Below are 14,223 nucleotides of genomic sequence, written 5' to 3'. Positions count from 1 at the left end.
CTGCTGTATAATGATCAAATAGTCTCTGACTTCTTAGACGGTTAAGGGTGTTTTCCGCCTGCTCTTAACGCACCACACAGCCACCCATTTCTTACTACACACAGTAACGTTAGATTTGAGGCAGTGCGCCCCAGATATCTGAAATCCAAAAAAACCATCTGGAGGATATGGCTTAGACCCACCTCATCATGGCGCTGACAAATAATCCTAGATTGCAATCCTCCAGGCCACATGTAATTTCCGTGTGGCCAAGGGGAGGATAGGTGGTGTTAATGTGGAGATCTCCCTTTTTTGGCAGATGCTGCGTAATGTAGCAGACCCCATAATTCATGTGGAGATTCAGGTCTCCTCAGAGGTAGATTACCTGCAATCCCTCAAGCAGTTCCAACAGAAAACAGGGAACATCGAGAGGTACCCAGAGGGCACATCCAGATACAATAATTTGTGCTTTAGGGAGATCTCAGACGCCTGGAGGGTGAACACCAAGAGCAGTACTTTTTCAACTGGTGTAAACCCTGGGTCGCTGATAAAGAATACTCATATTGCTTAATGATCAAAGGAGCGCATTGGGCTCTCAATAAAAATCAATGCTCAGCACTCTTCCCCCCTCCCATCATCCTGCTTAGTTATCTGGATCAAGACGCACTGCTCAAAGGGGCATGCAATCAAAAGACTACTTCATAGAAGTCTATAAACACCATGAATTTTATGGACAATACAGCACTGGTGCAATAGCAGAGGAATACCTTTGTCAAGGTCAAAACCAAGTTCAGGGCAATGCAGATCAAACACATGCTCCTGTACCCAGCACAGCTTGAAACTATTCGCTGGGGAAAACACTTTTTTGGAATTGCAGAGGAAGCCTGGAGCTGGGTGGAAATGAGGACACCATGAGCAGGAGGACCCCCTCAAAGGGGTTCCGGAGAATGGGATGGGGTGAACGCATCCTTCTCTGATGGTCAAAAGATAGATAGCATCTGTGAGATTGAAGCCTTTGGGCCACTTAGGCCTAGAGCAACAGCATTCCCAATCAAGGAATGGCTAGCCTCTCAGATGGCTGGCGTTGGTGTGACATCAGATACGCCTGCACTACATCAGCGACTTTTAAAACCAGCCATGCTGTCCTACGCTGCTTCTCAACACAGGATCTATGAAATGGGGGACAAGGTCAGCAAGCTACTCTTCGGACTTGCTCGCAAGCTCGAAACTAGAATAAGCCTGCACAGCCATACAGTGACTCTTTCGCAACTTAAAATTTGCAATGTTTTTCACCACAGAACCCCCTCCCGGCAAAAGAGCAGTCCCACCTGATAGCGGCAGACCTCATCACAAGCACACTAGATCCCAAAACAAAGAGGTACAGGATGCTCTGATCCCGGAAGAAGAGATCCAGGAAGATATCGCCTTCATTGGCACATGGCAAACTACTGGCCCCAATGGCTTCCCCATACAGTTTTAGGAAAATATGCCTTGCTACTTGTCTCCACTCTTTTTCCACTTTACAAATAGGCCAGGCAGTGTGGGGTGCTTCCACACAATTTGCATGGTGCGACAAAAGCTTTTTACCACTAAGCCTGGCAAGCATCCTAATGAATATTCCTCCTGCCAGTTGATTTAATTGATCAATATTGAAATAAATATCCCCATCAAACCCTTGAGCGATAGGCTGGTCAAGGTAATATGACCACTTCTTTGCGCAGATCAGAACAGTTTTATGTCATCGTTTGCTGGTAGTACTGGCTATGGGTAAATACGTTGTCAGAAGCCTTTGCTTTCTTATTGACCTTGAAAAAGTGTTAGACTCTGTAAATTGGGCTTTCATGCTCCAAATTTTACAGAAAATGAATTCCAGCCCATTGTTCCCCATATATATCCAGACCTTATACACAGATCTATGAGCACAGGAAATAGTGAAGTGAATGTTATCATCTCGTTTCCTAACAGGACGAAGCACACACCAAGTGTGACCCTCTCCCTGCTACTTTTGCCCTGATAGTGGAACCACTGGCAGAGTTGATGAACCGCGATGCTCAGGTGTGGAGAATTAGGTGATAGTCCAGGCACAAAGTCTCAGTCTCGCTTTAAGCAAACATCCTGCTCCTCTATATAAAGTGCCTACAATGTTCCTTTCTAAGGCTGATGGTCATTCTGACACTCAATGGGGATACAGCTGGCCTCTGGGGTCGATTTGTCAAGTCACATGTAATTCCCATTGTTGGGCTGCATTCTGACTTCCGCCACAAGCATTGAGCAAGCCTTGAATAAATATCTGGAAGTCCATATTTCCAGAGAGCCCAAACAGTGCTGGGACCTCAACATGCTCCACTTTTGACCCAAACTAAGAAAGAGCTGACAGCCTGGGAGACTTTGCCTTATTCATAATGGGCAAGGGGCAAACCTTTAAGATTATTGCCTTCCCAAATTTCCTTTATATAGTCTAGTACTACCCATACACCCATCCTGCTATCCTGTTCGTTGACATTGATTCTCTCCTCAGGAGATTCCTTTGAATTTGTACGTATCTGCGAGTGTCTAACAAAGGGAGGGACTTAGAGCACTTCCAAGTCCAGCATACGTGCTCCAAATATTCTAATAAATGTATGTGGGGTATACAGCTCCTAAAGAAGAACGAGTGTCTATGTGGGTCAAAGACTATTCTGTAGGGTATACTGGTGGGGTGACCTTTCAAGAATCAAATGCCCTCACACATTTAGATTGGTGTCATGCTTCATCATAGGGCACTTGCTCCACGTCGGTCTGGCACTGCAATGCTTGATGGGCACCCTCAATGGGGGCTCTTTGCCGGAGATCTTCTTGTCCACAGTTTGGTGAAGTGCATGTGTGTGTGCTTAAGGAGCAGATTGGTGTTGAGGTGTGAAGGTGTGAGGTTAAAAATAGGGAAAGAGTTACTTCTCAGGAAAAACTTTACTGAACAAGTTTGCTTACCTATATTAAAAATGTGTGGTGCTATCTATTAGACTTTAGTTATCTTAGATAGCTATAGGTCAAAATGTTTCTAGCTTCCGTGTAGTCATAACAATGATTTAGTAGCTATTCATCAGGACCAATATCAGCCTAATCTCCTTCATGATTGGAGTTTTAATATATGGGTTCATTGATTTTCTCTAACCCTGGGCATAGTGTGCGTAGCGGGGCTACACGGAGTGCCACGGGGTTGGCAACAAACTCCGTGGCACTCCGCGTAGCTCCACTACGCCACCCGCCTCCACCCCCCTATTTAAGATATACATTAGCAGTAATTTAAAACAATTAAAAACACTTAACTCTTTACCGCGGCGTACCCAAGCTGCCCTCCTCCTCTTCCTCGCCATCCGGACACTGCTTAAGAAAACTGCGCATGCGGGCACGCCCATGCATGCACATTTCTTGGGAGGAGGGCAGCCCGGGTACGCGGCGGTAAAGAGGTAAGTGCTTTTTAATTGTTTTACATTACTGCTAACGTATAATTTAATACTAATTGTGCCACCCTTTCAAACCTGTCTTAGGCCTGGCATTGCAGTGCCTGTGTGTGCAGTTATTGTCACTTCGAATTAGCATTCAAAACAACTTTCCAAGCCTTAATCTCCCCTTTTAATACATTTAAGTTACCCCTAAAGTAGGCCCTAATAAACTGTAAGGGCAGGTTGCCATGCAAGGAAAACGTAGGATGTGTGTGTTTAATCTTTACATGTCTTGGTAGTGACAAATCCCTAAATTCGTTTTTCACTATTGTGAGGCCTACTCCTTTCATATGCTAGCATTGAGAATTGCTTAATATACTTTTAAGATGAAATTCCTGATCAGAGAGTAGTAGCTCTTTCATGTTTCATATCTTTGGAATCATAATGATAAAACCTCCTTAATGATGAAGTTAGATTTAACATTTCTTTTTTTTAGAAATGCCACTTTTAGAAAATGGACACATCTCTGCACTTACTGCTCTGTTTCTCTGACAGCTGGTCTCCAATACGCATCTGGGGTGTGTGACGGCTGCACTTTGTGCATTCCCTCTAGACAGCAACAACACAGGAAGAATAGGTGTGTCTGAGTACCCATCTGTATACATCTGCATTCTGATGGCCTTGTGTGGGCAGGATGGAAAGAAAGGGCTAACACTTCACTTGAATAGACTGTGTCCTGTCCCCACACAAAGGACTGATTACCCCCCACTGATAGCCTGGCAGACAGGAGTGGGTCTAAAGGAATAATAGTGCACTTCAGAGAGCTACTTTGAAGTCACCTTCAAATCAAAAGATACTTTAGGGTAAGAGTACTCTGACCCCCTAAAACCAGACATTACTGGACTTGTAACAGAAGCTCTTCCAGAAGAACTGCTGTGTTGCTTAAAAGACTCAACTGGATGGCTGATCTGGAAGGCCTCCTTTTCTGTTTGTTGCTCTGCTGCCTGCTGCTCTCTGACTTTGCTGATGGAGAGCTGGACTCTGCCTTCTTCAAGTGTGCTCCAAGGGCTTGCTGGCCTACTTCCTGTTGCTTGAGACTCAGGGAATTTTAAAGTTTCTGCCCCTTTTCCTGTGCCTGGTTCACTGGAAGTGGACCCTGAAATTTGCATCAATGTGCATCAATGGGAAGCCCCGCAAACCCTCACTGCACAGCTCCTCAGAGCCAAGGCTTGATGACACAAAGCCTCGCCGCACAGCCTCCCACAACTGACGCTGGATGAAGCAAAACTTGACTGCACAAGAACCCATGCCAGACGACACAGTCCCCGTAGTAACAGAGAGCTTGCGCCCGGCGCGGTCGGGACAGGGCCCACGCGGCCTAGGCGTTTGGGGTTGGGGCACCGGCCTGGAGTGACGCACGGGCCTGCGATGGAGGGGTTGGTGTGCCCACCTGCTGCCCCTCATCCCAACATCACTGCACGCCTTTGGGTGCCATCCTGTAGAGCAATAATTCCGCTGCCAACAGCGTGACGCCTGAAATGCACTGAAAGGGATTTGTACATCCCTACATTGCCTGCTCGCCACCTGCTGTACAGCGCATCTTGGTAGTCCGGCCCTGTTGGGTATTTGAACCTGCTCCACTTGCCCAGACACCAGTGAAATTGCATCTGCAGGCAACTTAAACTCCGCTGCTGATGGGGCCACTGCCTGAGTCTGCATGTACAAAACTGTTCCCTTCAGCCTCTATGACCCCGAGCCACTTGTGAAGTGTATAGCCGTCAGTCTCCATTCATGCTACACCTGGTACTCGCAGAACTGTGTGAGCCCTCTCTATAAATAGCGCCACCTCGACGATATGGGTCGCAGGGACCCTAAGCAGAGCACCCTGCAGTTTGGAAAGATGAGTGAAGGAACTGCAGCATCCCCCCTGAGATGACGGAGAGGGCGCCAGAGCCTCCCGAGGCCTCGGTTGCATCACTACTACTCGAGATAAGGGCGGGTTTCAAAGTGCTAGACTCCCGTTTTGACTCCCTGGATCAAACTATTGCGTCCCTGGGCGCCAAAGTCCAGGCCCACGACCGCAGCCTGGATGTGGCGGAAGCACGTGTATCGGACCTGGAAGATGGGACTGCCCAATGTTTGAAGAGACTGGAACGAACGTAACGCCTGCTAAAAGAAGTCGCAATCAAGAACCAGGACTTAGAAGCGAGTGGGCGACGCAATAATGTTCTCATAATGGTGTCCCGAATACAACGCCCATGGGCCGAATGGACCTCTTTGTGGAGAAGCTATTTACAGACTTGTTTGGCAGTGAAGCCTTCACGCCTGGCTTTGTTGTTGAAAGAGTACACCAGTCCCTTGGCCCCAGACCGAATCCAGGCCTCATCATTGCGAGACTCCTGAACTTCTGGGACCGCGACACGGCGTTGAGACTGGTGAGAGAGCGTGGAGTAATTGAGTGGCAGGGATAAAAACTGTCCTTTTATCCTGACTTTACTCCAATGGTCCTGGAGGCGAGACGGTAATTTCAGGGGGTGAAGTCCACACTCCGTAACCGTGGTCTTAAATACGAAATGCTATATCCAGCGAGACTGAAGGTTGACATCACTGGTAAGTCCAAAATAATTGACACTCCTACGGAAGCCCAGGAATGTTGTCGCACGTACAAGACACGGAACACGCAGAACTCGGCGGAGGGCGTGCTCGCCTCCCTGCCAAACAGCGGATAGGACGCTAGCGCTGAACTATTTATTTTCAAACCCGGGACAGGGTGATGGCTTGATTATATTTGTTTGTATGGCTACTATGCTTTGGGGATATCGAGTTGATTAATGTACTTGACTGATACATCACTTGGCAGGTCTGATGGCGAGCTGCCACCCCCCCTTGGGTGTATCCTTTGTGTTGGTTCATTGCAATATCGGGGTCCACTTCTTGGGACTTGATTGTTAGCCTCACGGTCCCTATGACTCACAGGCTGGAGGATTTGGAGGGGGTTGGCCACCTTCGGGTTGGAAGATGGCTGGGTGGTGGGTGGGGGGGCAGGGGTTGGACATTCGTGTTATTTGCTGTTTTCATTTTCTTATAGCATTGCTTATCACGTCACCATTGCATACAGGTCCTGACAATCAAGAGAGTACACACTGGCCAGATGTTGTGGTTAGGTAACATGCAGGGACCCTCTGACGTCACCTTCATGTCCTGGAATGTTAGAGGGCTTAATGATACCTGTAAAAGGAGGCAGGTGGTCCATTCCCTTATTCAACATAAGGTCGATATAGCATTCCTACAAGAGACACACGTCCCCATTACAGATTCGGCCCGTTTTAGCTCTAGCTGGGGCACACACAGATTCTTTGCCAATTATAGCAACTACGCAAGGGCCACCGCTATATTCGTCCACAGAAGACTCCAGTTTACACTCATAGACGCGTCCCTGGACCATTGAGGGCAGGTATGTGATAGTCACAGGTAACCTCTATGGCGACAAAGTCACCTTCGCAAATGTTTATGCTCCCAATATCGATGCCCCCGAGTTCTTCCATGTTCTAAATACCTCAATTTGCCAATACGCCTCGTCCTGGATAGCATTTCTAAGGAACCCGACACCAAGCTGCGAGCACGGCACGCACTGAGAGACCTCTGTGAGCACCACACACTAACTGATATTTGACGAAGGCAAAACCCCACCCTGACGGCGTACACTCATCACTCCAGCCCACAGGGCACATGGTCCAAGATAGATTATTGGCTCATTTCTTCTGTGGTGGTGGACTGGTTTGACTCCCATACTACACTCCCCTGCACATATTCTGACCACTCACCGATAGTGGTGCATTTAAAGATTTCACAACCAGAAGGGTATGAGAGGAAGTGGCAGTCCCCCGGAAGGGCCCTCCAGATGACCTGTTGAAGGCTAAGATCTGGGAAGTGATCACTTACTATTTTGATCTTAATACCGGCTCAGTGGACATGGTGGCTGTACTGTGGGAGGGATTTAAGGCTGTTATCAGGGGAGTTTGCATCTCCAAACAAGCGGGTGTGCACAAAGAACTTAGACAGATGTTCAGCATCAAACGTGCAATAGCAAAGATAGACTCCCAACTGGTGACCCTCTCTGCCACGACGGCTCAGGCGGCGAGACTTGCCCTACTAGCTGACTACAGGGACACAGCAGATCGCGAAATTCTGTACATGAGTAAATACCACACTGCAAGACAGTACAGGGAGGACGAACGGCCTGGCAGAGTCTTGGCACAAATGCTGAGACCGCCTTACAGTAAAAACGTTATCACTGAACTGCACTCCGCAGCCGACAACACCCTAACATCCACGGTGGCCATCCGGGATGAATTCTTAGATTACTATACTACACTTTACACTTCTAGAGCAGATCCAGATGGTAAGGGCGAGACTGCATACCTAGATGAAATCGCATTGGTATTCTTGGAGAAATATATGCTAGACTTCATGGCCGAACCAATAACCGTCGTCGACGTCAATCTAGCCATAGATACCCCGTGGGGATCTACTGCCCCGGGATTAGATGGCTTTACTGGAAACTTCTATAAAGAATTCAAGGACATTTTAGCCACCCAGTTAATTGAGGTATATGCAGAGGCTCTGGAAAGGCAAAGTCTCCCCCCCACAATGCGTGAAGCTGTCATTATCCTTCTTCCAAAGCCAAGAAAGGACCACAAACAGTGCGGCTCTTATCGACTGCTATCCCTGTTAAACTTGGAAATTTTAGTGAAAGTACTCGCCAACTAGCTTTCACAGCTGATAGAATACATCATTTCCCCAATGCAGTCTGGCTTTGTCCCCGGACTCTCCACATCCTTGAACCTCCGAACATTGTTCACTGTGCTGCACAGAATACAGCCCGAATTCCAGGCGGCGGTGGTGTTACTTGACACAGAGAAAGCGGTTGACTCTTCGGATTGGCCATTCCTAGTTGAGGTTATGAAGTGAATGGTCTTCCTTATGGCTTCATTATAACTCTTTCCTTATTATACAGCAGCCCCACAGCGCGACTACGCTTGAATGGCACTCTGTCAAGGCCGTTTCGGTTACACCGTGGGACCCGTCAGGGATGCCCCCTCTCCTCCCTACTGTTCATTCTAGCAATGGACCCACTAATTAGGCATTTCCAAGAGCACCATCTACACAGAGGCCTACAATTCAAGACAGGCTCACTTTTAGCCTCCCTTTATGCGGACGATACCATCCTGTATTTCCGTGAACCCCACTTAAACCTGCCCCTCTGATCCGTGAAATTATCAGTTTTGGCAGATTTTCGGGGCTGGGCATCAATTGGCATTAGTCCATCATATTTCAGCTAATGGAGAGCACAGTCAAATGGGATTGTGAATTCCCTCTTGAATGGTGCCAGAACTCAGCTAAGTATCTTGGCATCCATATCCACCTGGACACCGCTCAGATTATACGCTTAAACTATGGCATACCTTTCAAAAGCTAGAGGAACAGGTAGAAAGTTGGCTGAGGCTGCCCTTGTCACTGGTGGGCAGGGTGGCCATATTAAAAATGGTGGTACTCCCCAAATTTTTGTATCTCTTTAACAATATTCCTGTGCCCCTGTCACGTGGCTTCTTTCGCACTCTACGGGCACTCATGATCAGACTGGTATTGGGTGGTAAACAGCCCCGCGTGCGCTGGTCTGTCCTGACCCTGCCATACGACAGAGGGAGTTTTAACGTCCCAGATTTCCAATTGTACTATTTGGTGGCCCAATGCCGCTACGCACATGGCTGGTTTCAACCTGACGCCCGTATCCCATTTTTGAGACCAGAGGAGGACCTAGTTCTACCGGGCAATCTGAGTGAGGTGTTGCTGGTTGGCTTCACACGAGACAGGTGGGACATTCAGACGGTGTCAAATACTGCTTGGACTTGGGACAAGCTGAGAAAGCACAAGGGTGCTATATGTCTATACTCTTCTGCTCTGCTGTTGCCCAATGCCAGTTGGTTCCCACTCACTGGGGAAGGAATAGTACAGTGCGTGTTGGCAGGAGCTGACATTGGGAAGATAGGGGATTTGTTCCCAGGGGGCCATATTTTATCCATGGATGAAGAAGACAGGTTCACCGACTGCAGCTTTATGACTCGCTTCCTAATGAACAGAATGAAATCCGCATTGCGTGCGGCATTCCCCTCATATCCAGTTGAACCGGATTCGTTCCCCCTGCTTAGTTTGGTCCTGGAGAATGCGAAAGGTGCACAACTAATTTCCAAACTGTACAAGCCATGCGCCCAAATGCTCCCGGTAGAAGACTCCAAGATTAGACAGGAATGTGAAGCAGTTACGGGTGGCGAGATCACAGATAAACAATGGGAGAAGTGTTGCAGGGTCACCCTAGACGTCTCGCTTAACAGTCGCCATAAGTTATTGCATTTCAAATTTCTCCACCGAGCCTATTTTACGCCAGCCAAGGCCCACAAGATAGATTCTACTAAGTCACACAATTTTTTTAAATGCTTATCCCCACATGCTGACTTTCTGCACGTGGCCTGGACCTGTCCTTGCCTACAGTCCTACTGGGCGGCGGTACATGAGACCCAAGGGAAAATGATTGGGATTCCACTTGTCCCCCTTCCTGAAATTGCTCTCATGGGCTACACAGTTCAGATCCCCAAGAAAGTAAGGAGATTGGCTTCTCTGGCTCTCTTGCTAGCAAAGAGGGAGGTGGCCATTCACTGGGGCAGGAAGTCAGCCCCCAAACTACAAGATTGGCTGAACAGCTTAGTATTTTGCAACACCAATGCAGAATTGTATGCCAGTCTTATGCCACCGACATCCAGACCCAAAGACATCTGGGGGCCACTGAGGGTACACCTGGTCGCTACCAAGCAGGCTGCCATTGCACAGGTAGATAACAACATAGTGCCGGAAGGAGTGGGCTGAGGGACCGATGCTGGACACGCTGTTTGGAATGCTTGCGTCTCTGTTTAGAACGCTTGCATTACATTAACTGCTTTAGTATTACGGCTTGGAGTGGGATTGTGGGTGGTGGTGGGGGGAGGGCGGATACTGACGATTGATAGATGTTGCCACTGTACTGGTCGACAGGTTGTCCATTTTGATATCACCGAATGGCAGGATCGATTTGTTTTGGATGTCAAGAGACTTTATGCAATGCAATGTAAACGTTATCCTTTATTTGAAAAAAAAAGTGTGGTAAAAAAAAAAGGTGACAGAGTTCATTTCTGTAGTTGGACTCCAGACTTTCACCAGGACCAATCCCCTTGACGTATCCAACCAGAGCTCCATGGCGGCCATAATCCAATCATGCCTAGGACCTGGTCTAATGCTTCCATAGAAAATCATTGGCACTAAGTGCTATTTAGTGCCAATGCTCCTTTAAAACACGTAAATTTATATCTCCTGTTTTCCTTATTGGACTTTTGTGACTTTGGTGCCATTTTTTAAATTATACTCTATTTTAATTCTATTATCTTTAGTGCTTTGTGTTTTGACTTTATTACTGCGTGATACTCCATGAACAACTTTACACATTGCCCTACGTTATGCCTGTCTGCTCTGTGCTATACCTTCAAGAGGGCTAAGCTCAGTTTAACTGAGCGACTGTGAGGATTGACCCAGATAAGAAGAGTCATTCCTTGACGGTGGCTGTCACCTACCCCAAATAATAATCCATTTTCATACAACTACCGTCAGGAATGACGGCCAGCTCATCAAAATGTTCAATTTCTTTTTGTGATACAACAACAAACTCCCAAAGCAGGAGTTTGTTTTTTAAAAACAAAGAAACAGTGGCCGCCATGCCCTGGGAGCGCTCTCCTAGTGTGTGGGGTTCATTTTTGTCTTTTATCCGGTCCCTGACTGCCAGGTTTTTCCTGGTGACGTGTAGTGGTGGCTGCTCAGGAGTAGTAGCATGGGGCATTGGACTGAGTATTAGTTCAGGAGAGACAGCATTTGCTGTCTTGCCAGCCTCATGTAATAATGAAATCATAAATAAAAAAACAAATTACAAGTGATTTATCTACAGAGCAAATATAGGCAATAGCCAACAGAGAGATAGATGTACATGGTTAAAGCCCAGCATAACGACAATGCTTGAGAGGAACGATAGCTGGTTTGAGAACTGTAAATACATTGTGAACTAGATTTATTTAACGAGGTGCATCTTCAACGCTTTCCTAAATTGAAGCAACGTTGAGTAAGATTTAATGAAGAGGGAGATGCTGTTCCAGATCCTGGGTGCTTAGCTAGAAAAGACCTGCCGCTTTCCATTTCTTTTTTACTCATCTTAGTCTGAAGTCTTCTGGTGTACTGGCTGCGGGTTTGGTGATACATTCATGTATATATGGGTAATCTCATTCACATATTGCTTCCATCGACTAAGGCTTAAAACATAAAGCAATGGGTCATCCTACTTCAGCCATAGCTTTCTTGTACTGTCAGTTGTAGCCTTTTCCTTTATCACATGAACACATCCAAATATGTGAGAGTGCACTTCAGTGCAAGAGCTGGTGGGCTACTAATTTTCTTTGCCAATACTTTTTTCTTTCTTTCTTTTACCCTTATTTTATTTTCTAGTTATCCTTTTGTGTTTGAAGGTTATAGTATTTCAAGTTCAGTCATACTTTTTCTTTGTACCATTAAGCATTATATTTTCCTGTGATTGTAATTAAAACAGGAAAGAAGTGTTAAGCGTGTACTCTGTACACCTGCTTGCTGAGCAGCAGCCATGCTGTTGTATTACAACTTTACGTCATTTTTAGTTCTCTTTTTTAATTCTGTGGGTCAGATTTACATGGAACTGACGCATCTGCATAGATGCCTCAGTTTCCTTGCGTCAGCGCCAAATGTGCTTGCGCCACTATGGATACTCTGTATTTACAATACAGTGCTCAATGGCGCAAGGATTAAAAGATGCATAAGAAATTCTGATGCACCTGTTGGCGCAAATGTGCCGCATTGCAGGAGTTTCTCATGGAAGTGATGCAACTCCAGCAATGCGCCACAATAGATGGGTGAGTCCCATTCAAAAAGCCCTGCGTCATTCCTTACGCCTGGTCTGAGCAGGCATAAGGATTTTGATGCAGTGAAGGTGTAGAGTGACGCAGTGAAATCTTGTACGTTTCACTGCGTCAGTTCTACATGGCTTTTTGCATGGGAACGCCCACCCTGCATACATTCTACCTGATGCAGGTATAATGTAATGCAGTGCTTTACAACGTGACCCATCTCCCTAGATGCGTCACGTTGTAAATGGGCTGCAACATTTACGCTGCAGCTGAGTAACAAAAGTGACGCAACAGCTGCATAAAAGGGGCTTGTAAATCTACCCCTGTATTTTTACACAAGCATTTGTCAGCCAAGATGGTGGCATGCTGTCTTTTTATTTCCTTCTGTTGCATTTTATGGCATATGCTTGCAATAAAAACAAATAAATAAATAACCACTGTACTAGCTTGCCAAGGCCACATCTATTGACTTTGCGAAGGCTTTTAGAGATTGTCGGCCGGCCAGTTTGTGTTTGAACTCAATGATAGATTCTTAGGTAGTGTTCCAGGTGCAGGTAATTTGATCCGCTCAGTCCATTTCTAATCGGCTCTTTCTTCAAAGTCCCTGTCACTAATCACATTTTAGTGCAAAGGGGACATTTCATTTTATCATGGGCTCCATAAAAACAGAATTGTCATCGAGCAAAAATCTAATTTATTTTCATAATCTGTACTCATTTTTTGAACTCTGCTAAAATCATCACTTCTTAGCTTTTTGTGTTTTTCACATGTGCATCTTAACTAATGTCAACCTAGCATGTTATTTTCTGTATTCTGCTTTTATGTCCCTTGTTTTATGGCGCCCTCTTAATGGCTGTAGTAACTAAGGCTCTTCAGCAGATTCTAACCAGGACCAGCGAGAATCTACATTTGCTATTTTTTTTATTTGTTACATTGTTTTTTTACTACTGGCCTCAGACCACCTTATTAAGCTATGCTCTCTTTTATGTTCCCCGACTTAACATATATTGCTGTAACTGGTTCTCGTGTAGATGGTGGAATTGCACGTTTCAGGATCTACGGAGTAGCAGAGAGAGACTGGTCGGGGATTGGTACAAATGATCTGGTGGACCTGGTGGCAATGGTTAATGGAGGAGTTTGCCTTGGATTCAGCAATGCACATTTTGGACATCCAAGAAACCTAATAGGTAAATGCCTTAACACAGTAATTTTTTGGACTTCAATAGTTCAAATATATTATTCTCATCTCGAAATATATTTCTATGATTTTATATTGCGTATTTTATTTAATACAGTGCATTATCCTTTTTAAGGCGCAAGCCATTGGTGTTAATCGATATATTTCTCCACAATTATTACACAAATATCGATAGTTTATATCACGTTTTCACTGGAGATAAATGTCCCACAGTGACAGTGACAGGAGGAGCTGATGTGATTCCACTAAACAGGATGAGGCTGTTTACATAAATAGACTTGAATTTACCTGAGAGAATTTACATGCACCATCATTTTGACGAAAGTCAGCTTGACGAAATCAGGCTAACAAAATTAAATGTTCGAGAAATCACATAATGACGAAATGCTGTTTCAACAAAAATAGTGGGCCTCATTTATGAGGCTGTGCGTCACTTTTACGCCGCCGGTGCGTCACTTTTTGTGACGCACCAATGGCGTAAAAAATGCGCCTTGTTGCGCCATATTTACAAGGTGACGCATCTAGGTAGATGAGTCACTTTGTAAACCCCTGCGCCACATTATACCTGCGCCAGGTATAATGTATGCAAGGGGGGCGTATTGACGCAAGGAAGGGT

The 14,223-nt window shown here is 46.0% G+C and overlaps 1 protein-coding gene across 1 annotated transcript in view; it reads left to right on the top strand.

The window, feature by feature from the left end:
* ALLC (allantoicase) overlaps nt 1-14,223 on the top strand; it is a 798,769-nt gene that overhangs the window by 470,735 nt on the left and 313,811 nt on the right. Inside the window, exon 9 of the mRNA XM_086926374.1 lies at nt 13,441-13,596. Coding sequence (XP_086782500.1) covers nt 13,441-13,596 — 156 coding nt within the window. The remainder of the gene's footprint in view (nt 1-13,440; nt 13,597-14,223) is intronic.

This window comes from Lissotriton vulgaris, chromosome 6 (genome assembly GCF_964263255.1).
Source record: "Lissotriton vulgaris chromosome 6, aLisVul1.2, whole genome shotgun sequence".
Classification (NCBI taxonomy): Eukaryota; Metazoa; Chordata; class Amphibia; order Caudata; family Salamandridae; genus Lissotriton; species Lissotriton vulgaris.
Note: the sequence above shows the minus strand (reverse complement) of the source record. Positions and strands in the feature narration are given on the sequence as shown.